General features: G+C 39.8%; 3 protein-coding genes across 3 annotated transcripts; 1 reads left to right on the plus strand and 2 right to left on the minus strand.

The window, feature by feature from the left end:
- Window positions 1-1725: 1725 nt before the first annotated feature.
- Window positions 1726-4152, minus strand: LOC115013506 (ATP synthase subunit e, mitochondrial-like). The gene is made up of 4 exons (XM_029439852.1): window positions 4006-4152; window positions 3057-3111; window positions 2225-2320; window positions 1726-2082 (listed from the first exon to the last, which is right to left on the minus strand). Exons 1-4 carry the CDS (start codon window positions 4039-4041, stop codon window positions 2057-2059), a joined length of 213 nt encoding a protein of 70 aa, XP_029295712.1. The 5' UTR covers window positions 4042-4152; the 3' UTR covers window positions 1726-2056.
- A 2320-nt stretch (window positions 4153-6472) lies between these two features.
- LOC115013559 (potassium voltage-gated channel subfamily V member 2-like) lies at window positions 6473-8478 on the minus strand. Its single transcript, XM_029439945.1, has 2 exons — window positions 7282-8478; window positions 6473-6739 (listed from the first exon to the last, which is right to left on the minus strand). Exons 1-2 carry the CDS (start codon window positions 8458-8460, stop codon window positions 6473-6475), a joined length of 1446 nt encoding a protein of 481 aa, XP_029295805.1. The 5' UTR covers window positions 8461-8478.
- Window positions 8479-13796: 5318 nt separating this feature from the next.
- On the plus strand, window positions 13797-25058 carry LOC115013526 (transmembrane protein 150A-like). The gene is made up of 8 exons (XM_029439881.1): window positions 13797-13892; window positions 18345-18616; window positions 19028-19075; window positions 19187-19273; window positions 19727-19794; window positions 20939-21066; window positions 21163-21340; window positions 22366-25058. Exons 2-8 carry the CDS (start codon window positions 18552-18554, stop codon window positions 22665-22667), a joined length of 876 nt encoding a protein of 291 aa, XP_029295741.1. The 5' UTR covers window positions 13797-13892; window positions 18345-18551; the 3' UTR covers window positions 22668-25058.
- The last annotated feature ends 203 nt before the right edge of the window (window positions 25059-25261 follow it).

Consider the following 25261-nt stretch of genomic DNA (forward strand, 5'->3'; position numbering starts at 1 on the left):
CTTTATGTAATTGTTTGCAGGGCTCTATAATTGGGATACATAACGGCAGATGCACCTGGGCAAAGAGGTGACCTGAGCCTCAAGTCACACGTGCAGGGCGAATGTGTTTACATGAGCGGAACCACGTCAGAACTGCTGAGAAAGAAAAGTGACAGTGTTTGTTTTTCTGTACTTAATGTGATCTTGTTCCTGTTTATATGTTCGTCCATCTTTAGATAATATTTAGTTTTGTACTACTTTTAAACTAGCCTTGATAACTAGGGACAGAAATCTCACTTTTGGGTTTGCCTGGTTCTGTTTAATGCAAAGTGACTGTAAGTGCACTAAAAGCTTTTCTTTGTTCATTGCTGTATACAAAACGTTTTATATTTGGTGTAAAACATAAAAAGATCCAGAGTCTAAGGATAAATATATATAGGAAACAACCGAGACGAGAGCGGGGTGTTATATTTGCTGCTACAGATGCATTGAAAAACCTAATTTGAATCGTTACTCACAATCAGTATGTTCTCCATCAGTTCTTAAAGCCTATTTGTGGACTTGCCATCGTTTTTACACTTTAAATTTTTTATTTTTTTATTTTGTTAAAGCTTTTCTTTTATTCCTGACATACATTATTATTAATTTTGTATTTTTTACATTAATTTTGTATTTTTTACATTAATTTTGTATTTTTTACATTAATTTTGTATTTTTACATTATTAATTTTGTATTTTTCACATTATTAATTTTGTATTTTTTACATTAATTTTGTATTTTTCACATTAATTTTGTATTTTTCACATTATTAATTAATTCCACTAAATGTATCTAACAGTGTTTCTTTGAAGATTCAGATTAATATAAAAAAAATGCAATCAACAAATAATGTATGATGTATATAGGTTAAGATAAACTTTATTGAAAGAAGTGATGAACACATTAATGCTTTTACTTTTTGTACATTTCGTTTTGTTGCTCATACTTTAACATCTTGAATGCTGAACTTGTAGTTTTTTACGTATTATAATTATTGTTTTTTTTAGTTCTTAAATACCGTAATCTGTTTAGTTGTGCACTTGAACTATTCTTCCTGTAAACTACAGCAGGTGAGACCTGAATAAAGACAAGTAGCATGCCAGTAAGTCTGTACCGGGCATTATTGTTCTTCTAATAATAACCTGTCCCGAGTATATTAGGTAAGGCCTCTGTGCTTTGACATTCTGGACGTTCAGCTCAACATGTGACTCGTCAATAGTATTAACTCTGCATCTCTACTCTGAAAACAAAAGCTAGGTTTAAATGATTGTTGACGCACAATTGCTTAACTGGAGGTGAGCTCGGGTTCAGCATGTCTGGGCTCCAGCCATGTCAGGACACTGACTCCTGGACGTGAATACCGTAACATCAAGATGAATGTTATTAGCATCGGAGCAACTTCACTGTGACAAACACATAAATATTTTATATCATGTCAGCTTATTATCTACACAATGTAAAAGTATTTGTGTTTGATATTAACTGACAGGGAGAGCAGATTACTCTGAGCAGCAGCATCGGGAATGAATTATAATGCATTTCTCACTTTTTACATTATGGTTTGAATAAATCTTTAGTTGATCTTTAGAAATAAAGTCCCTAAGAGGGTCTGAAAGGTCCATAAATATAGCAAATAAAATAATGAAGATGATCCAAGAACATTAAACACTTCTGCATTCAATGACTAATGTCAACAAAACACTTGATTGCAAATATTGTTTTTATTTTAATATAACATCTGTCAACAGGGGCTAAAGGAGAACTCGGATAATAACTTAAAGTCACATGCTTGTAAATAAAAGACAAGACTACAGTGATCATGTACTTGTGTATTTATGACATTTTTTCATTACAAACATGAACTTGATAACTCATGAGTGCGGCTGCATTTTCGTTGTTACAATGCCGAGTTAAAGAGCGTTATATAACTAACTTAAAAATCACTGTATCTGGCAATCCAGAGAGGTGTTGTATTATACAAGGGAACAGTGACTGGTTGGGAATTACACATGGACATCCTCACATCTCGCACCAGCTTTACTTCAGAATACTTTCTGCACGTTCTGTAAGGAGAGTAAGTGGGATTAGTACATTTAGAATGTTATATATTAAAGAATAACATGATTTATATTGAATGGCTGTATATTGTACACTGGTGTTGCTATTATTGCACATTTGACACGTGATTGTGGCGGCTGAGGCTACCTTCTATTTCCTTGGCGATGCGCAGCTCCTCATCGCGAACCTTTTTCTCCTCCTCTGCGATCCTCTTATCCTCAGCCCCAATAGGCTTCAGGTAATCTGACAAAATTAAGGAGTTTCTTTAAAGCAGCTGACATTACAGGGAAAATGGCAATATTGTCTTTATTTCAAAATGACATTTGGTAACCTAAAGTGCACATCTTGTTAAGATGCACCAAGAAAGAATTGCACGTACAAATATACCCGACTAAAGCCTAAAGTGTCACATCCACCTTAAATAAAATGCTGCAGGAACTCAATGGAGATCTTTAATCTTTTGAAACTTCAACCTTTTTATGATCTTTAATCCAGTAATTTATAATCTCATTTTTCAATTAACGACATTGCATGCTTTTTCTGTAAAAGGATTAGGTTTTAAACAATGTGTGCAGTAGGCTTGGGGTGGGGGTGACCTTAGGATTCTGATTAGATTCCAAAAATCTATTTTTAAAAACGTTTTTTCGACAAAAGAACAAAGATATTGTTACTGATTTGTTGAAAAAATAAGAATCACAAAATACCAGTTAGTTTGCATCCAATTTATTTTTATAATTGAAATAAATAGGCAGTTGCCCTAAGCCTACCAAATATATTTTTTTGTATGACTTGAGCTTATTATCAAAGTAACTGGGAAATACTAAAAACGTTTTAGTAAAGTTTATTCATGCAAGTTAAGCATTTAGAGTCTTCTCCCGTATGCGGTCCAAATGACTGTTATAGTCAGTATATTATGGTGGATTTATCTCAGTGCACTGTTCTAGTAAAATGCATGATTACTAATAAGTAAATAACTCACCATATCGCTGTTTGCCATAGATGATGCCAGCAATCAAAGCTGAATACCTTGCGGTCTGTAAAGGAGAAAACCATGCAAATGAATGCAGTTCCTAAAAAGTCTATACATATTCTTATAATCAAGTGACAGGATATTTACAAGTATTAAGGCAAATGATAGCTGAAAGTAGCCTTTGCTTGACATCTTTACTTAGCATTGCTTCCACCTATTGAACTCTATAGAGTTCTTCAAGAATTTAATGAGACCTTGGTCATGTCACAAACTACACAGCTAAGAGAGTTGAATTTAAAGGAGTTTCCAGATGGGTTAGGGCCCACACTTTAAGTCGGCAAAAACAGAACTCACTTAGAAGCATTAGTTTTATAATAATATATACTTTAACAGTCTGTCCACCTGTCGTTTGACGTGTGTCACCACCAAACATGAAGGGCAGTGGACAACGAGGACAAGAAATAGGTACTAAAACTACAGCTGAAATTAAATGCTTTAACTACAAGTTAACTTGTTATTATTACAGAGATAAAATGCAGCGATATTGTTGCCTCCTATTGGATTACTGTCCATTATATCCAAGGACATTAACAGCCTGCGTCGTTTCAATGGAGACACTAAAGTGCGACTGTAAGCTACTAGCTAGCAACGTCAAGGGTGAAATTACGTCGCACTACACAATAACATTCAACACGTGCATTAAGACATATCTATAATGCAGCACAAAGGTAATACATCACCTTAGCCTTGGTTTGACTAACTGCAAGTTGAAGTAATGTTGTCAAGTTACGACTAACATTAACTGTCAGCTAACACGCTAACTGTCAGCTAGCACACTAACTGTTAGCTTAGCAGGTTAGCGTGCTGTGTGTATCTCGCAACCTGAAATACGATTGAAAACTTAATTTACATCAAAACACGAGTAAATGTTTTACACAATATGATCTGCAACACGAACCTTAATGAGAGGCGACACTGCAACTGGAGGAACCATCTTTTTACAGCCGTCTAACAACTAGCAGCAGAGGTCACTTTACCACTAGAGGCGAAGATACTTCTTCTTTGAGGATTTCCTGCAGCGGAGAGGCTTTTTGTTGGACTGCTGCCCCCTTCTGGAGGAAGTGAGTCATTGCAGTGGCCATTTATAGATCGTTCCACGAGTTACAATTAAATGTATACATTATTTACATATAACTCTGAACTAAAATAGGCTGTTCCTTTAACAAAATCAAAATAAATATATTAGGTAATAAAAACAAATAAATAAGAGGGAATATTAAATAGAAGAGTAGATACATAAATATATATGTAATTGAGAATTATTCCACTACTCGTGAAAAAAACAAAACAGTTACAATAAAATATATACATTACATTACATCAGCTATAACTCTGAATTATTTTAATATACTTTACTTACTGTTTTACAAATTGTTCTATGGAGAAACCTGCCAAAATCAAAAGTTAATAACTAAAGTTAATAAAAATAAATAAATGAAAGTGGAAATCAAATAAAACAATTTTATCAATTAATTACATTTATTTGTTTATATTATTTTTGTTACATTTAATTTCATATACATTTATTTATCGAGTTATTTATTTATTTGTTATTCCGTCCTCCTTAGTTTACAACTCTCTCCATATATATATATATATATATATATATATATATATATATATACAAATTTCTATATATGCCCATTTGCACTATTGTATATTTGTATGTTTTAATGGTGTGTTGTGTTTTTCGTTTGTACTATTGCTCTACTTGGAGAAGTCAAAGACAAATTCCCATTGAGGTGGAAAATAAAGTAAATCTAATCCAATCAAGGAAGTGTTGCAAAATATTATAAATCATTATCATTACCCTTTAATGTAGCACTGAGGTGTTCCAAAGGAAAACACCTTAAACATTTGCCCATTAAATGTCACAGTAAAGCGGATAAAGACAACAGGCATATTCAGGGGGAACAAGCTAAAATAATAGCATTTGGTAACCATCTAAAGTGCACATCTTATTAAGATGCACTAAGCAAGAATTGCATGTACAACTATACCTGACAAAAGCCTAAAGTGTCACATCCACCTTAAATAAAATGCTGCAGGAACTCAATGGAGATCTTTAATCTTTTGAAACTTCAACCTTTTTATGATCTTTAATCCAGTAATTTATAATCTCATTTTTCAGTTAACGACATTGCATGCTTCTTCTGTAAAAGGATTAGGTTTTAAACAATGTTTGCAGTAGGTTTGGGGTGGGGGTGACCTTAAGATTCTGATTAGATTCCAAAAATCTATTTTTAAAGATATTGCTACTGATTTGTTGGAAAAAATAAAATCACAAAATACCAGTTATGTTGTGTCCAATTTATTTTTATAATTGAAATAAATAGGGAGAGCATTAAGTCTACCATCACGCTATACTAAAACCCCCAGCAGTCAATACACTATATAAAAAGAAGAAAAGCAAGGAACTGTTCTGGCAAAACGTTAGTAAAGGCTTCAATCAGATGGTTTCATGTTGTACATGATTAAACCTTTTTGGACCTTTCTTCTTTTTTGAACTTTGTGTTCCGTACCAAGAGCACCTTCACTACACTTCCCTTCACTACTCATATAGTGTCGTGTGTGTGTTTTTATTAATGAACTAAGACGCTTCACCTTGTTGCATTGCAACAGCAAAGGCTTTCCAGAAGTATAGAAGTGTGCAGGTGACATTTAAAATGAAGCTGAAGTCAATGAGGAGAACAGTTTCATCGGCAGTAAAGTCTTTATTGAAAACAGAGTATCAGACTGCATCGTGGGACTTGGTTGCATGCATTGCAAGTAAATCATACTTCATGGGCGGAACAATTGGACATTGCAAACGCATGAAAAGCAGCACCAGTATTTGGAGGTTTAGTGCACTTTGCAGATCTCCCGTGTGAGCACACATATTGAAAACATTGCAGCTGTAATTAGTAATAAACTCATATTTGTTTCTCAGATCTATGCTACTTAATCTGTCTCTGAAAAGTATATGTTTCACAGTCAGTGGGGCATAGAGATATATAGCAGATACACACACAAGTCAAAGCCGTGGGAGCTGCTATGGTGATAATAAATGCTTTTTCATTCATTCCCCAAGAAGACCGACCGAGCAAAGTTTCACCAAACATATTTAATTAAAAGCAAAATGGTACATTTAAATGTTAAGTTACAAAAACCATCTTCCCACATTGAGTGATAATATCTCCCCATAATGAGCTCGTGTGATCCCTCACTGCCAATTTACTGGGATAAACGTCCAGATGTGGCACTACTGGGGGTTGAACCCTCGTGTTTTGCCTCTGCTCTTTCTATTCGTCCCCAGCACATGCAATGAGGTTTGCACAGTTTTACAGACAAGCATATTATTTCTTTACAAACAGTCACATAAGAAATCAGCGTGCGGGACAGTGGCGGATTTCAAAGCAGCGGTTGAACCTTTTCATTGTCCTGTGTGCAAATCTCACCTTCCCTCGATTCTTCACGGCGGCCGTGTACTGATTGGACTTGAGTTTAGCGTAATAGTCTGAGAACTTGTTGAAGAGGATGGATATGGGCAGACCGTTGAGGATGATTCCAAAAGAGATGCAGACGAAGGCGAAGAGACGACCCAGTATGGTCTCTGGGTAGATGTCTCCGTAGCCCACAGTGGAGATGCTGACCTGCGGGGGAGCGAGGAGATGGAGACACATGACTCACAAATCATACCAGCAGGGTCAGTCAGTGTCCTGGTTACTAGACCTGTGCTGATCCATGTTGCAGCTTTATAACAAACATTGTATTACACAGCACAGTATAATCCCCAATAATCTAGTTTTAACACATTGACACAAGTATGATAACGAAGTATACAGCGTTAAAGCAGAACTCTGGAGCCTCTCTGCAGATTGTAAAGTGATCTGATTATACTGTAGCATTTCCGTGATGAAAAGCAGTTCCTGTAAAACATTCTCAAAATAATGACTTAGCATCGCAATATAATGAATATCGTAGAAATAATTACTTAATATCCCCAAATAATAACTTAGTGGCCTGGTAAGTCCAAATATTGAGAAGGTTTCTCATTATTTCGAGAAAGTTTGTCATTTTAAAGGATCTAGAAGCAGATGTTCTTGCCGTGTAAATGAATGAAAACTACGCATTTACTATCGTTTGGCCCGTGATGACTTATACTATACTATACACTATACAAAGATGTACTTACAGCTGCCCACCACCATGCATGAGGAATACTGGTGAAGTTTGTTTGCGGCATGTCGTGCTCCACGGTGTAAACCATGGCGGAGAAGCTGAAGATGCCCATGGCGATGAAGAGGAAGAGGCAGCCCACTTGCTGGTAGCACTGACGCAGAGTAAAGCCAAACGCCCGCAGACCTGTGGAGTGTCGCGCCAGTTTCAAGATACGAAAGATTCGCATCAGCCTCATGATCCGCAACACTTGGCCCAGCTTTCCCACCTGCCCCACTGCCTGCATGTCGGCCTCGTGCTTCATGTAGTTTTCCTCATTGTCAAAGAACTCCAGGATGGCCTGCAGGTGCTGAGGCAGGATGGCGATCAGGTCCACGGTGTTGAGCACACTTTTGCAGAAGGATTTGAGCTCAGGAGTGGACACCAGGCGGAGCAGGTACTCCATGGTGAAGAAGGCGATGCAGATGGACTCAACGTACTCCCAGTACGTCTTACCACTGAGCTGACCTTTGGGAGTTCTGAACTGCATCTCCTCCACTGTGTTGAGAGTCATGGCCACCAGGGACACCAGGACAAACAGGCTGGAGGCCACCGCCACCAGCTTGGCCTTGACAGACGAAAAAGGCATCTCCATCAAGTTCCAGATAGCTCTGCGCTGCTGGCCCATGAACATGTTGTGAAAGAGCTCCTCATTCTCCTCGATCTCCACCTCCGCCTCCAGCTCCCTCTGGATCTTCAGCTGCTCGTTCAGATCGTCCTGCCTCTCCTCGAAGGAGATGCGGCAGCAGCGGTGCGTGTTCTTGATCCTCACGCCCCAGTAGTTTATCTCCTCCAGGAAGTTGCGGGGACACAACTCGTCCTTGATCCACAGCACCCCGGTCCTGTAGAAGGTCATGATGTTGTGAAAGACATCGGGGTCCCTGTCAAAGAAGTACTCATTGTTGGTCACAGTGTAGTCGTCGCACAGGTTCAGCTTCATCTTATGGTCCGTGTAGGTGGCCAGTCGCCCTATTCTGGTCTTGGGATACTTGGAGGCCCACTTGTAGGCTATCTCGTAGGTCTTCCCGCCCACATTGATGTTGATCATGTAGTTCTTCTTGGGAGGGGAAAAGTGCTTGGTATACGCAGCATTGTCGTCCTCTTCATCTTCATACTCGGCATAAATGTCGTAGATGTCCCGGCTCAGCTCCTGCATGGAGTTCCATGTCTTCACGGTGCTTTCCTTTTCTAGTTCAAAAGCAACCTCCGAGGGTCTTCGATTAACGTCTGCGACTTTGTAGTTGGGGAAAAGGCTCTGTCTCCTGTTCCACAAGTTGGCCACCTTGCTGGTCCCCATGTCGAATCCCCCCAGACTACGCAGCAGACAGCGCGCTCAGACCAGCCAGTCTGTCTAATACCCCCTTCACCTAAGCATGGAGGACATGAGCAGCATGCCTCATGTCCCCATTAATGTTGCTGACTGAGAGGATCTGCATGCTTACATCTAAATACCATTATCCCCTCCTGAGCTGCCTGGCTCACATGATGCGGGCTGTGTGGCATATCTCTACAAATGTTTATTATTATATTATTATCATTTTTGATTGGAGTTTATAGTACTTAGAGCTGCTTCGGGTGATTTAAAAACAGCATAGACAAGAATAAGTGTTGTTCTCCTTACATTAATGTTTGTATGAATGCATATACACTATGCCATACATTAATCTTTTTGCAATCCACAAAGGAAGTCCTATTGGAAGGCTATGATTGGAAAATACTGTTGAATGTCTTGTTCTTTGGGGAAAACTTTAAGATGCTGATACTGGAGGGGAACAAAGGAAGGCTGGGGGATACATAAAAGAGGATAAAGGTTTTAAGCATTAGCCTACTTCCTGATTAGGAGGGGGTGCAGGATTCTTCAGAAGTTGAATTGAGTCCCGAACACTGACTCTTGGAGTTAATCTTTTGTTTCTATATCAGATTGATATAAATATATCAATGCAATTATGACATGTCATTCAAACATTATCTTATGTTATGTTGGAATAGGAAACATAACTTTGCTTGCTAAATCCTCTTATTGGATATCAGATTATTGTCCTGCTGATTAACGATGCCGTCTGACCAGAGATGGCTTCTGCAAGGCCACATTATGAACTACACAGAATATTAACCGCTGACTAGTTAAAACAATTTAAGTTGTTAAAGCGGAGACATTTAAACAGAGATACCAGACTTAAGCTAGTCTTGTTAGTGAAGCGACACGGTCACACCAGAAAGAAGTGGAAAAACTAAATATGAATATGATATGATGCTGAACGGCAGTATTTGTAAAGCTTCGTGGTCTTTTAAAGCGATGTCACTTTTGGAAGAGGAAATAATACAACCCTCCTCTAAATCTCTGCCATGTGTGTTTCCTCTGTTTCCCTTACAAGATGGCGGTGCAGATAAAATGGAGATTAATCATCTCGTATCGTGTCTTTAGTGAATCATAGCATATCGGGTATGGAATTAATCTGCAGATGCTCCGGTTTACAATGAGACCAAACATTTATATGCATGTCAGTTTTTAAAGCCCCGACAAAATGTGTCCTGCAACAGACGAGGTAGAGCTTGGTTTTAGCCGTTGATCACTTGCGACCCCTAACTGGCAGTTAAGAGGAGTAAGAAGTCAGCGTTCCTCGAGAGATCCTTGAGTTTACAAATGTGTACAAATGTGTACACACACACACACACACAACCTCACAAACACTCGACCTCCATGTCCAATTTCAGCCTCCTAAGCTGACAATGTGGCCGCCAAAACACTGAAAGAGTGAACTATAGCAGCTACAACAGACAGACAGACACACGTGCATGCACACAACCAAATGCAAGAAACCTTATGACTCTTCTCCAACTGTGTTACATTTAAACATGAGATAGAATTTACTGGTAAACTAATAACTAAAATATAATAATGCAATATTACACATTAGTGGGTCAAATAGGTCCTATATTTACTATTCACTCCGTCTATGGCACCAACATGTCTTGACTTTTGGATTTTCAAACAGACTTGATAGACATCTCGCCTCTCGGTGCTTCCATTTACTACACAATGACAGCCACTCCTGCAGTTTAGTGAGCTCCTACAAGTCTTACTCCAATTACTATTTTGCAGAAGAGTCCATTTAGATTTTGATTCAACATTTTCATAGTCCAGGAACTAAGCAGGATTGTAAAACAAAGCATCAATGGATATCTCTGTACAATGATTGATATCATCTTTTCTCAAGGTCTACAGTTTCCTGTCTAATGTCTGCAAGATTTACGGATCAAATTCAGCAAAGTCCCATCGAAGCTGCTTAGTAAAACAAGACTGTAGGTTATAATCCCTCATGTAGGTTTATAAAGCATCCTGTCACATACGTTCTCTGTTACACATATACCGGGTTTTCTCAAAATAAGCAGACACTGGGCATCCTGAGAGAGAGAGAGAGAAGAGAGAGAGAGAGAGAGAGAGAGAGAGAGAGAGAGAGAGAGAGACAGTGAGAGAAAGAGAGAGAGAGCGAGAGAGAAAGAGAGAGAGAGAAAGAGAGAGAGAGAGACAGAGAGAGAAAGAGAGAGAGAGAAAGAGACAGCGAGAGAGAGAGAGACAGAGAGAGAGAGAGAGAGAGAGACAGAGAGAGAAAGAGAGAGAGAGAAAGAGACAGAGAGAGAGAGAGAGAGGAGACAGAGGAGAGACAGAGAGAGAGAGAGAGAGACAGAGAGAGAGAGAGAGAGAGAGAGAGAGAGAGAAAGAGACAGAGAGAGAGAGAGAGAGAGAGAGAGAGAGACAGAGAGAGAAAGAGAGAGAGAGAAAGAGAGAGAGAGAGAGAGAGAGACAGAGAGAGAGAGAGAGAGAGAGAGAGGTGTGTGTGTGCTCTCTCCAGCAGATGGGGATATCAATCACTGGCTAAAAGATAATCCAAACGTCACATTTTACTCTCTTTGTTGTTTGAACATTGTTGAGCTTGGATAAATAACTTTCTGCACTCTGAAGCCAAACAGTTGTGAAGTTTTAAGGATAAGCTATGTTGCTAATAGGAGCTAACCACGTATAAATATACTTTAATGTCTGTATAGTGCTGAGAAAACAGCTGGTGAAGGAAGCCTCAGAGTTAAACTTTGGTTTATAAATCCTGCACTCTCAGATACGCTGAGGAACCACAGGAGACGCCCGGCACCGGTCAGCAGCTGTTGTGCACGCTGTCATGGTTTACTGGGCACTTGAATATACCAGAGCCATCGTCAATGTTATTAGTGACACCTGTGCTCTTCTTACCATGACCAGTCAGATGTCAAAGTTACATGTAATGTGTGACAGCTGGAGGCTCGACAGGTGCATGCAGAATACTGTCACATGTACGAATTTAAAAAGGGAATATATTATAATTTTGTATCTATGAACACTTGCTTGGCACTGGAATAATCTTATAAACTGTGGTTTTAATCAATTAATACATTAATATTTGAAAAAATAAATAATATAACTTGATTAATTATACTTTCATTTAAACCTTAAAAGGGTCAAATAAAAAAAATACTTTAAATTATGTAATAATACAAATTTTAAAACGTCTTTTAAATGTAACTTTTTGTTATTCCCTTTATTAATTAGTGTTGTACTAAATGAAGTCAACAGAAGGAGCTGGAGCTTTGATTGGATGTTATGTGTGAAGTGTTGCTTGTCAGAGCTAATTACTGGTAGTAATTGCACCTGTGCTTTTCCTGCTACACATACAAATGACTGCTTGACTTGCTTTGACATCCACAGGTCTCTTTATAGATGTAGTTTAAACTCCTTAAGCATTTTGTCAAGTAGGTTGAGTATCAGCATTCCTACCCTGCCTCTTGATAGGCCATACGCTATAGAAAAGTCATAATTAATTAAGTAATGATCAATGTGAATGAATGAATCAGACGGACAACAACCAGCGGAAGGAAGGACCGTACGGCCAGCAGTACCTCTCCTCCTCTCTCCACTGGATAAGTAGACGGACTACAGCAGTTATATATTATTCTTATACGAGAATCAATTAGAAGTTTGATAGAAGATGCATTTGTGTTATGCTTTGCCCTGGCTTAAACCTGAATAAAAATCAATCATTTGGATTCAAAGTGAAGTTGTGGACATTGAGATTTAATTTATTGTTAATGGAAGTAAAACAATACGGTATTGGTGTAGTTATATCTTCAAGGTTCTGAAAGGTTTCTCTAGCCAATAAATTAAACAAACCCTTGAGGCTCAAATCCTCAGAGCTGCCGTTAACGGGCATGGCTGATCATCAGTATCTGACATCAGGGCGGTGCAGGCAGCTGTATGATCAGTAAGCAGGGAAGAAGCTCGTTGAATCTGCTCGTCACCAGATTAAACCGTCTTGAGGAACCTATTGTAGTTATACTCTATAGTCCTTCAGCCCGGACCCTTTAATGGGAGAGCTAGGTCTAATTTAGGGGATCTAACATTTCAGTAAAGAAACAAAGTATTATCTGGATGAGATACTCTTGTAGGCTATTTGTAGTTTTACAAGACTTTTAAAAAAAATGTTTTTCCATGTGAACCAGGGCTGTAACTAATTATTATTTTGTAATTATTGATCGATTGGTCTATGAAATATCAGAAAATACTTAAAATCCAAGATGTCTTGTTTTGTCAGTCCAAAACCCCAAAGATGTTCAGTTCAATCTGATATAAAACAGGAAAATCTCCATATTTGAGAGGCTGAAAATTGAACGTTTTGACGTGTTGCAGTAGGAAAAGAGGTATAAATATTACAATTATTGATGCTTACTGGGACACAGAGCTGTTGTTAATGGTATTAGTAACACCTGTGCTGTGCTACTATGACAAGACTGAGAGGCATCTTTTCTTTTGTCTGAGGGTCACCTGCATCATTTGTGACAACATAAAACCTTTTGGGTCCTAAAAGATAACGTCCATGATATTTCCAGTTCTGTAGTCCTACAAACATGTTTTATTTATTTAATTTTTTCGAAACATAGATTCTAAAACGGACAAAGTGTAATCACATTGCTCTTATGTGATTTCAAGAGGTACATTACCTTTTTAACAGATTTAGATTTAAACTTGTCAATGGACATTCTCACTAAGAACTACAGGTGTCGCACCGCAGGGCCTGACAGCTGCGTCAAGTTACACCACAATAAGATTATGCAATTGTGCGAAAATAAAAGCGTATAAAAAGTGTCGTATCAAGATGAACGGGATTGAACATGAAGTGAAATGGTTACCGTAAATGAAACTGACATGTAAGGTGATTTACTCCAGTATCTCTTGTTTTGCCTGGGGGACAAATCTGTTGACTGGCATCCTACCTGTTGGTGTGAATAGGATTTTCAGTATATTTTAATAGCACTGCAGAACATATTCTGTGATCTTTACAATCATATTAACAGTACCATGAAATAAACGAGTTTGTAAAAAAAAAAAAAAAAAAAAAAAGTAATATTGCTTTGTATAATTTCCAAAAAGCCATTCTTAGTCTTATTTTGAAAACCACAACCGGAAGTCATTCACGCGGCTAGCCTCGTCGGCTAAGAAAACGCTGTTTTTAAAGGGAAACCAAGGTTGTTGAGGTCTGTGGTGGGCAAAGCACGTTGAAGGTAGGTGTAGACTCCTTTTGTGTGTACCGACTGGCCCAGTAGCGCCAGTGGTCTTGTCCTCCAACTGTCTTTTGTTTAGCTTCTTATCGCGTAGGTTAGCGGAAACCAAGACGCGGGCAAGTCGAGACAACTGGTAAAGTGCAAGCTAACTGGCTAGCTATCTTGAAGCTAACAAGGCTAACGGAACCGTTACTCGGTTCACGAGCGCCGGCTGCCGTCACCGGGATGTTGCTCCGTTTGTTTGTATGCAGTTGTCGACTGTGGATACATTCAATTCGGTGTTTATTAAAGTAAACTGTCACAGTTTTATCTAATCTTACAAGTACAGTGGCGAATATTTCCTGTGAACGGCTGCGGGGGTTGGGGGTGTTATGGCCCCCCGTGAACATACACAGAAAACACAGACAGCGTTGCCAATGATTATCTCAGTATCCTGTGAGAAGCTAGTTATGGATATTAAAATGTATATAATAGTTATACTATACATCTTACTGACTTGAGCTCCACCTGCCACCGGGTTGTGAACTTTAACCAGGTTTCATCATTGGATCTAGTGTCCTGTATTTAGTTATAAGTTTACATTTTGTCTATTTAAATGGTTGTCAATGTGAAATTCAGTTTCTTTTGATGGTAATCACAATTACCTAAGACAGGTCTTCTGTGTCATGTCACACAAACCAAACGGTATTTATAAATGAGATACCTTTTTCATTTGTAAATCCTTACAAGTGATCAGCCACTACACAAGGCAATGCAAAATATATAATATATATCTGATTTTCTCTGTCAGAAATCGTAGAAAGTACTTAAGTCGAGTCTCACCCGGACTGCTACACGACTGTCACCATGCACCAATGCATGCAGAACAATCGGAGCCTACATTTTTATAAATAAGATCTTAAAGTGACTATATGCAGAATTTGAAAATGTCTTGCTTTGGCGATCCCTAATGGTAGAATCAAAACATCAACTCGCACCGTACCTCTGTTGCCTGCTGTGGGTCATCAATATCAGGTGTTTGGCTGTTTTTATGTGTGCCCTGAAGGCCTGCATGTTTTTATAGTTGCATTTAAGGCTCCTGGCTGTGATTTGCAAGCTTCACTAGCTGGTGTGAACACTGTAAAACAACCTTGACTTGCAGTGAGTGTTCTGGCCTTTGCTTAGAACGCCGTATTTGACAGTAGTTTAAAAGCCTTTGCACGCAATCTAACAGGAAACAATTACTACCTACACCGAACCATATGAGCAAACGGCTACACTTGACCGTTGAGTGCAGGAGAGTAACATGGATGTATGAAACACAGCTGCGTGTGAACACATCCATATGCAAATCAAGCCTCCGTGTTTGTTTATGGAAATGACCTGACAAAAGATGAACCCGATTTTAAATAAAGGAAATAAACTGGAATCAATAGCTCAAAGGAAAAAATAAATGTACCTGTAATGGGATAGTTGGGAAATAAATAGATGACATTATGTATTTCCCAATACACTCTTAAATCAAGGGCGAACTAAAAACAACAAAAGAAAATGTACAGACTAACTCCTTGGTATATGTTCTTTTTATTAATGTAAAGGTCAGAGGATATTCCACTGACTGGCTGAAGGTCTTGGAAAGAACATTGCTAACGAGAGCAACCTGTAAAGACCCTGTCAAACATATTAACCTATTTTAGAGTAGTAGTGTGTGTGTGTGTGGGTGTGTGTGTGTGTGGAGAAAACAACAAAAGTGTTTGAGCAACACGAACTGCTTAACAAAATCTGTTGAACTGCTGTCAAATGTGATGCTGAGAGCAAACATTCGTCCTTACTGTAACTCAAGGTCTGTTTGTTTAGCGGTGGTCCTGCAGATGGAGCAGCTTGTGTGGCAGATGGTCGTTGGGGTGGCGTCAGTCATTGTATGGGGGTGTATCAATAGTAAGAACACTTTAGTTTAATCTTTAACCTGAACAAACCCTTCCCTTAAAAACCACCTATACTGCTTGTGACCTCTGACAAAACAATCTCCTCTAGCGGTTGGTGGATATTGAAGTAAACCAGTTAATTCTTATGAAGGTGGCGCATGAAGCCAAAATGGATCGACTTTCAAGTATAAATTTACCCGGATCTTCCGGCGATCGTCCACATCCATGGGGCCCGAAGAGCGAGCGCACTAGCTTTTTCCTTAAACCCCGGCTTTTAGCGCATTTTCCAACTTTTAGGATCCAATGATTTTAAATAAAGGCTATTCTTTAGACCTCTCTTTCCCAATGTAAGTCGATGTGGGGGGGGAGGGGAGTGTTTTTGGACCTCCTATAGGGTTTGGCCAAAGTTGTCTTCAAAGCCTGGCGCTCTTCTTGGGCCATGAATTGAAATATGCCGACACATTTCCTTGCTTTATTTGCCAATTAAAAATGCCAAACTGGAAGTTCACTGCCAGTCTGACTCGTTATAACCTTTATCTCCACAGTAACACTGAGAAATAATATATTTTTAACTCCTCTATGTACACCCTCATTGTTTAAGACTATGTTAACATAGTCTATAGTGCTGCCACTAACAATTGTTTTTATTATCGATTCTATTTTCTCAAATAACTGATTAGTTGTTTGGTGTATAATCAGAATTTGGTTTATTGCCAAGTAGGTTTAAACATACAAGGAATTGGAAAATAAAAGCTAATATTAATTTAAAAAACAACAAATATAACAAATGAATGTAAAACACATGTACAGTATATCTGAATTAGCTGTGCCGTTTTAAACGTGATATTATTTAGGAATGTGCAAAGGTTCAGAGTGAGGAAAAGGTTTGTAGTGTACAGAGATGGTCACAAAATGCACATTTGAGCATTTTTCTTAAATGCCTCATAACAATTAATAGATCATCAGAATAGTTAGTCTATCGATTAATAGACCAGTTGTTGCAGCGCTAATAGTCTAAAGTCTTAATGTATGTACTTCTGTACAGAGTTGAAACATGATGCAAAAGATTGAAATGGACCAGAACACTTCTGGCGTCTGGCTTTGCAGAAGTAAAGCTCTTCCTATTTGATCTTGCCTTGGCTGTCCTACGCCTGTATACTAATAGGACATGATGAAACATTTAACATAGGAAGTTTATGGCATCCTATGAGCCACTCATTTTAAATAATAATCCCAAAAGACAGATATTCTAAAATGTGTATTTAAAAAATGTTGTGTAACACTGCTTCATTTGTGAATTGGACCATTTTCCATTTCAAAAGCTCCTTTTCATTTGGATTAGTTCAGCACGAGTTCATCCCTCGCTGTATATTCCCTCCGAGCAAAGGACACACTTGACTGTAAAATGATCCCGGTTGTTCTTCGCTTCCTTCCACCACAGAGCATGACCTTGACGGAGTCCTCGTTCTCACAAGAGTGCACTTTACCCCGTACCTTTTACATTTTCTCCTCAAGAGGTGCTTGTCTCACAGCGCTTGTGTCATGTAGAGAAAAGTCACCATAAAAGATGAAACGGCAAAAGCAAAACAATCGCATATTTCTGGACCATTTTGTGAATGTTTCAGCTTTCTAAAACATGTACAGTAAACACGAGGTTTGGTTTCCAGCCGTTCAGCATCACAGTGCAGGAGTTTCTCTTTATAAAAACTACTCGCCACTAATGTTAACCAATAGTAGCGGGGGGGGGGGGAATTATCCAAGAAGAGACTCCAGTTTGTCCGATAATAGCCCGACACATTTTCAATTTGTATTGCAAACGTATGGAGAGATCCACGGATGCACTGGGATGGGAAAATGTTTCTGCATTAGTTAAATCCTGTCACACAGGCACAGAACGTACACACGTCAGCTGTCAGCTGTCAGCTGTACTCTTCGCTGTGTCGCAATTGGCCTTTTTGTTGCTTCTTGTTCGTTGTACGTCAAGGAAAGATGGACCCAAATGCAATACGGCTGCAATGTTGCATTTTGAGTGACATGAAACTGGCATTAAGTGCAACGTAGACAAGTACTGACAGAGAAAGACAGTTGGACACAGTGGGAATGTGGAAACTCTCAAAATGTAAATTCCTAGTCTTCATCATAGGGCTGCAACTACAAGGATCATTTATTGTCATTGTACAAACAGACAAGTATACGTTGCCGTTTATTTTCTCAGTTAATTATTTGGTGTATAAAATGTCAGAAAAATGTCCACGTGATGTCTAGATATCTTGTTTTTTCACAAAACCCGAAGATATATTTACTTTAATATTATATAAGACAGAGAAAAGCAGGATTTCTCCATATTTAAGATGTTAAAAACATAATTTTGCATGAAAAATTACTTTAATCTTTCGATTTTCAAAGTAGTTTGCGCTTATTTTTCTGTTTGACTAAGTGTTGCAGCGCTACTTCCTTACAAAGTAACTGCTTGGGTGTGATTGAGATCACAGAAGTAGGATGTGTATTTTCCATATATTTAATTAAACGCTCGCCTCTCTTCTTTCAGGTTGCTGCTGGCTGCAGGGCCCTGTGGAGCAGAATAGCTGTGCCATTCCCCCTTTTTTCCTCTCATGTCCCCCCCTGTGTGTTTCCCTGTGTGTTAGTGACCCCGCACCCCACCCACCCCCCTCCTGATCCCTCCCGTGTTGCCACTCCAGCCCGAAGCCCCCCTCTCACCCCATGCTTGGAACAAAGCCAGCTCACTGCCAGCCCAATGACTGCCTGGATCGTCCTGCCTGTCAGCCTGTCTGCCTTCTCCATCACAGGAATATGGATAGTGTGAGTTTACAGTGACACTTGACTGACACATATGTTGTACTGGGTCGTGTTGACTGGGTATCACAAGTAGAGATGCAACGATTGATCAATTGTAACACCTGCACGTCCAATATAAGCCTGGAGGAAATGACATTGAGAGTGTTGAAAATTGGCAACCGGTGCATCTCTAATCCCAAACTATTTACATCATCACAAATTAAAGATGGAAAGTGCAGACAGGAATGTGTTGATGTGCAAATAAAACACCGGAATAACCACACAGTCGATTACTATACGAGTGTCTCTTCATGCCGAGTGACCTTTTATCTGAAGCCCAGTACAATCTTCTCTCCTGATAACAGTTCACCTTGTGTCATCAGGGATTACAGGGCTGTGTTTGACATTTGCCACTTCTGTGTTCTTGCCCCACAGGTATGCCATGGCTGTGATGAATCACCATGTTTGTCCTGTGGAGAACTGGTGAGTGATTTTCCTCTTTTGATTTGAGGAAATGAGGCACAAGACTGTCTGCAGTCTGATTTCACAGATATCAGTACGAAATATAGTGAACTAATTGTTTACTTGCTCCAGGTCTTACAATGTAACATGCACAGAGGAGCTGGCCCGACCAGGCTTTCCAAAGACATGCTGCACCATCCAGGACATCCCCCTCATCAGGTCTGCTACTCTACCTTTGCTACTCTCTTTGTTTCAGCAGAATGGAAAAACTAATTTTGTGTCGGCAAAGGCTCTGAGGCATGAATTAGCACCTTGTTATGTTGTGGCTCTGTGACAGTCATTAACCTACGCTTTGCATAAACTGCATTACTTTAATCTGCAAATAAGCCTCTAGCCACGGACAAAAGCACTCTTGTAAAAAGGCATCATGAGACTGAGGAAAGGCCGTATCTAAAATTCAGTTGTACATCTAGATATGATATCAGTGGTTTCACATTCTTGAAGTAGGAAGCATAGTTAACACATGAGTAATCATAATTACTGTCTTTCTAGGTATAAATACTGACGGATGGTAAAGGCACCGTGGCCGTGCAAACATTATGCATCAGGTTCTGTGTAAGTGCTTCTCCTACCCTTTGATACTGACAGCTGTTTTGTCTCCCTGTGCTGCAGTAAATGTGGCTCCTTCCCTCCTGAGAGCTGCCTGTTCAGCTTGATCGGAAACATTGGAGCCTTCATGGGTAAGCCCTCGTTCTAACTGAATTTAAAACCATACAGAGTTATGTAAAGACATTGTGTGTAAGAGTTATTTCTTCAGCTGTCAAACGTGTATGGCTAAAGCTCTGTGATGTTTCCTCATGGTATAGTTATGTCATAAAAAAGTAATTGTATGCCGTACTGCACTGTGACATCCAGGAAGTCATTGTCTGGAGATTGTTTCAGCACATGACTCCCCATGAAACGACAACGTGTCGTCGTTACGCTTTAGTTTTAAGTATAGTCGGTTCAGCAGAACACCAGGCTCGTTGTTTCCAGTCTTTGTGTCCAGCTAAGCTGACGTCTCCTGGCTGTAGCTTCATATTGTGCAGACGTCTGAGAGTCGTATCGATCTCATCTAAGAAACGGAGTAAGCATCTTTTTCCAAAATGTGGAATTATTATATAGATTTTTTTAATTCTCATCGTGCAATCCCTTAATGTACAAGGAGGTATTCAAACCTTTTAGTTTTTAGTTCTGTAATTATCAATTAAATACTTTGTTTTGTACTATAATGTAGTATAGAATTAAAGAAATGTTCTCCACAAATGTGGATGATGGTAAAAATGCATCGTTAAATATCGATTTAGTTTTTAACACAAAAGCAATGAATCAGTTGAGGTGAGAAGAGTTTGATGTCCGCGGTCATTATGCGTGTTATATTAATCCTCCACGGCGCCCACAGACGTCAGCCACTTGCCTCCAAGAGATACGGACGGCCTTGAAATAGCCTGTGCTCTCTAATCAATAATGAATGCGGCTTTCCTTCCACTTCCCCCTCTGTCCTCTCCCCTGCCTGTTTTCAAACACTGATGCTCAGCCTGCCCTGACAGTCCCCCCCCCCTCATGCAACATGAGACGGCAGTAAAAGTCAAAGATCAGCAGAATGGATGCAGTCACATGACAATCCACCAGCTTTAGGTGAAACTATAAATAAGCAAGAGCTTCATGTGTAAAGGATTCTGAATTAGTTTTTTGTATAAAACCTTCAGATGTCATACTATAATGTTTGTTTTCCATTTTAATACAATAATAGTTTGAACTGAATCGTGCTGTTTTTAATGTTTCATATGAAAAAGCTTTTTTCCTATTGTGCAGTGTAACCGTGTGTCTTCTCCTGTCTTGCAGTGGTGATGGTGTGTTTTCTGCGCTACGCCCAGGTGATCGAACACAGCCACCAATGTTGGATCAACACCAGCGCTCTCGTGTCCGGCTGCACCAACGCCGTGGGTCTGGTCATGGTGGGCAACTTCCAGGTAGATATGAATCACATTTATTCATTATTTCGGTGGCGTTTTTGGACCTCAGACGAGTGGAAACGACCGCTCTGACTGTACGTTTCTGTTTGTCAGGTGGATCACGCCAAATCTCTGCACTATGTGGGTGCCGGGGTGGCGTTTCCAGCCGGGCTGCTGTTTGTGTGCCTGCAGTGTGTGCTCACCTACCGGGTCGCTGTGACCGCCCTCGACTACTGGATGGCCCATTTCAGAGTGGCTCTGGCGCTGGGAGCCATGGTCTCCCTCGTCCTCAGTATCTTTTACTCACCAGTGGGACATTCCCCGTGTTGTGCAGATAAAGTAGTTATATTCTGTACGTATGTACGCGTTATCTAAAGAAAGTGTGTGTTTTGGCTGCAGGAATTATTTAATTTATTTCATTCAACAAGCCGTTTGTCGTGTTTTAGCGGCAGAACTGAGTAGAATTTAATATGTTATAAGTATTATTGTGATCATAATGTGCCGCCCCCTCAGTACATCATAGATTTCTTCGATCACCAAATGTTAACATGTCCGGCATAAATAATTACATTAATAACAACTGGAATAAGTTGTTAGGCCGAGCCAGAGATAACATTATTACTTACAACCTGATCAAACGGATTGTTCTTCCATGTGCTGTAGTTTAAAATAAAGGAGCCGGTCTTAGAGCTCTGACGTGTTGCTCCACTCCGTCATGGCTCCACGTTGCCGTCATGAGATCGCTAATAAAACATTATAGACACTTCTTGTTTTCTTCTCCTTCTCACTCCACTAGCCTGGAGGCACTACTGCACAGAAAGATGTTTGTCCTTCAACTTCAAGGCTGCGATAGCATCTCTCTTTCCTCTCCCCCTCTTGTTTAACAATGCTGATGGCTTCACTTTCTGTAGCCGCCGCTCCTCGCTGCCTGCTCTACTGATCACTCCCATCTGTCTTCTCTGCTTCTGTTTGGTGAAGGGGATGAGAACCATTCAGGTTCTCGTAAATGATCTATCCTGGGTTAATAAACTGCATCACTGACTGGTATGCTATTTTAAAGCCCTTCTGTTTAATGGAGCTGCAAAGCCAATTTCCATTTAACCCTAATCGTAAAATGAACTCACACCTGGCGCCCGGAGGTTAAGCTCCTTGTCCTGTAGCTCGTCTCATTATATCAGGAATTTATCTCGGGCTCGTGACATTTTTTATTTCCGTTCTGTGCCCCTGGAGATTCAGCACAATAGGAACAGGAGCTGTATTAGTTTTGCTCCTTATGCACCAGAGAAGTTTGTCCTCCTTAACTTGCCCTCCTCCCAGGCGGCATCTTCTTCGTCCACGAGAGCTTCATCCTGCAGCACGCTGCGGCCATCTGCGAGTGGGTCTTCACGGTGGACATCCTGGTCTTCTACGGCACCTTCACCTACGAGTTTGGCACAGTCACCAGCGAGACCATGATGGCAGCCCTGCAGCACTGTCTCCACCACGGCTCGGGGGTTATCATGGGCCCCAGAGGCCGGGGCTCGACACTGGGTGGGGCAACTAAGGGCCTGAAGTCCCCCGGGGGAAGCAGCACATCCACACATCTCAACTGTACGCCGGAGAGCATAGCTATGTTGTAGCTCTGCATTGCTGAAACGTCGCTGCAGAGGTGCCTCATGGACTCCCACAGAAAGACAGAGGCAGCATGTGGAGGAAGATCTTTAAACATTGAGCCAACACCAGGTGATCCCATCTGTAATGCTGTACTATCTTTTTATTGTTTTTCCAATGTTGGTGCGAGCCACTACAGTCACATGTCCTGTTGGATGTATGTGTGGAGCCATGAATGTTTTCCAAGATGGCTGTTGATTTGGGCAATTCTTCACAGGATCGGTTGTCTCCTGAACGGCACCGTTTCTTTTTCTATCTGTGCATCACTGATGTGCCCACAAAGTTTCTCTCACTCGATCATGAACCACCCAATGCTTTGCGCGCTCCACCTGTTTTGGCCTTTTGCTTATCTCTGCACGGCACACTTTCTGAATGAGAGAATAACAATTTTATGTTCAAGTTTTGAATTTGCGTAGTAAGTTTTAAAATAAATTAAAAAAAAACCTGTAAATGTATTGTTTGAGAATAGTTAACGGTTATGTATGTTTTACAGGCTGTACGCCTGAGGCCTTTTTATCAATCAACTCAATGACGTGAAATGATTTGGCAAAAATCATTACTTTCACGCGACAGTTGTTTTTGGTTGCTCAAATGATTTTGAATGAAAATGTTTTTTATTTTATTTTCCAAACGATGTATATGTTCGTTGAGTCACTATCCTTCTTGAGAGCGCAGGACGACTGCGTTAACAAGTCGTCTCCCTCGATGTCATTCCGCTATCGTCCCACATCTGAAGATTTCGTTGTAACATTTCATGCTACCTTTTTGTTTTTATTCCATTGACTGTCATGTCCAGTGCAATAATTGTCATCAATCATTTCCGCTCCGCTGGAGTGAAAAATGCCTTTTTCAGTGTGTTGGAATTGAATACGGGGCTTTTTATTTTTAAATGACACTAAGACATTTGAAGTGACCTACGTGTTATAGTAAAACAATGTGTGATGGTTACCCTATAATCCCACTAACACATCTACAGATTAATGTAGTTCTTGCTCACACACTGATTTGATTCCAGGCTGGACCCTTGGAAGCCTTATTTGACTTGAGAATTTTCAGTTTTAAATATGGAGCGATGTCGAGCCTTCTCGGTAGTTTTAGGGGAAGTTTTGTTCACCGGCGTTAACCGAGAGGTGAACATGATGCTTGTAGATCTTGTGCCGTTACAATGGTGTCAACAGTGTTACAGACAGACGATGATACCGTACAGGTTGTAGACTGAAGAACACTTTTCTTTTTATGATTTCCTGTTGCCAATTTCTCTTCAAGTGATATTTACATTTGTGAATTAGCTGAACACCAGACTGCCACAAACTAAAGCTGACTAATGCCACCCGATGGAGGTTACCCTCAGAGCGAGGAGTACGTTTCATAATAACACAGTATTCTGCCCTCTGCGTAGTGTTGATTCATTTGTAACTGTCTAACATCTGGATGCCAGCAATACATGTTTTTAAAAAAAAGGTCACATCACCTACCTCTTATCTTTTGTGGGTTTGATGTTGTGGCAACAGCTAGACATCCAACATGTTTTCCATCTCACTCTTACGGTTTGAGGTTGAGAAAAGTATTTAAAATGATGGTGGCTCAGCAGTCCAAAGTTTCCGCACTTGACGGGACGGTGGATCTGCTGTTACACGAGCTGCGTAATCATGTGTCAGGTCAGTTTTCTTTACTGTATGTGCAACTTATTTATCTCGCCATTCTTTCTGGGACCGCAGCAATCATGTCTTCTGCAAATCTTGCCAAAAACAGACTGGAATCCTCTGGAGCTTTGATGGATTTTCTGTGTGTCAGCAGTAGGTGTATGAATTGGTATGCACTGGTTTAGCCTTATCCCTCGTACTGTGCCAGGGGAACATATTTTCTTTCTTATCTTGTGTTCAGCTGTAGCCTATTTCACCAAACTGTAACTAAGTCACTCGATGTGACTACAAATGGCAGCTTGTATGAGCCCTCGCATCAGGGTTGGCTTTATTCTGTAACATCGATTCCATAATACCATCTCAAGGTGGATTTTACCTTTTTCTGTCAAAAGTACACATAAGCTGTCATATGGTGTCGTTGTTGGAGGGAGAATCCTATATTACGAGAGGCTGCCTGACCTGTACACGTCCTGAACTCTTGCAGCAGCAACACAGAAACAATGTCTATAAAATGTATTAGTAATATTTCCTCGATTTTTGAAAAGAAATATTTAAAAGAATGGTAACTGAGTCAGAAATCCCCCAAAAACAAGTAAACACAGATTATTTTGTTTCCTTTTATAAATTCTGTAAATATGTATGATTTGTTTATCATTTAGGTATTTTCATTTGACAGAGATTTATATTCAAATATGAAATAAAAATGATAAATTATTAGATGTTTTGCTGGGTTGTTCTTGAAACTGAGGATGTTACCGAGTGTTCCTCTGTCCCGGCCTGAAGGAGACTCATCAAAACAACATCACGGGACACGTTCGAGGGGAAGTCCAACCGATTTTACACAAAGGTCAGTTACATGTTGTCAGTGAAGTGTCAGGAAGTCATAATGTAAATAAAAGTAGAGTCAAAAAACCAAGTCA

The sequence above is a fragment of the Cottoperca gobio genome, chromosome 9, assembly GCF_900634415.1.
Source record: "Cottoperca gobio chromosome 9, fCotGob3.1, whole genome shotgun sequence".
Classification (NCBI taxonomy): domain Eukaryota; kingdom Metazoa; phylum Chordata; class Actinopteri; order Perciformes; family Bovichtidae; genus Cottoperca; species Cottoperca gobio.

Bases quoted from the DNA above. Each gene is read 5' to 3' on its own strand.
- LOC115013506 (XM_029439852.1), bottom strand. From the start codon at position 4,041: ATGGTTCCTCCAGTTGCAGTGTCGCCTCTCATTAAG. The intron at 3,112-4,005 runs GTTCGTGTTGCA...TCTCCTTTACAG, and splicing joins CAGTGTCGCCTCTCATTAAG to ACCGCAAGGTATTCAGCTTT. The intron at 2,083-2,224 runs GTAGCCTCAGCC...CTCTCCTTACAG, and splicing joins CATCGCCAAGGAAATAGAAG to AACGTGCAGAAAGTATTCTG.
- LOC115013559 (XM_029439945.1), bottom strand. From the start codon at position 8,460: ATGCAGGAGCTGAGCCGGGACATCTACGACATTTATGCCGAGTATGAA. The intron at 6,740-7,281 runs GTAAGTACATCT...GCTCCCCCGCAG, and splicing joins ATGCATGGTGGTGGGCAGCT to GTCAGCATCTCCACTGTGGG.
- LOC115013526 (XM_029439881.1), top strand. From the start codon at position 18,552: ATGACTGCCTGGATCGTCCTGCCTGTCAGCCTGTCTGCCTTCTCCATC. The intron at 19,274-19,726 runs GTCTGCTACTCT...CCTGTGCTGCAG, and splicing joins CAGGACATCCCCCTCATCAG to TAAATGTGGCTCCTTCCCTC. The intron at 19,795-20,938 runs GTAAGCCCTCGT...CCTGTCTTGCAG, and splicing joins AAACATTGGAGCCTTCATGG to TGGTGATGGTGTGTTTTCTG.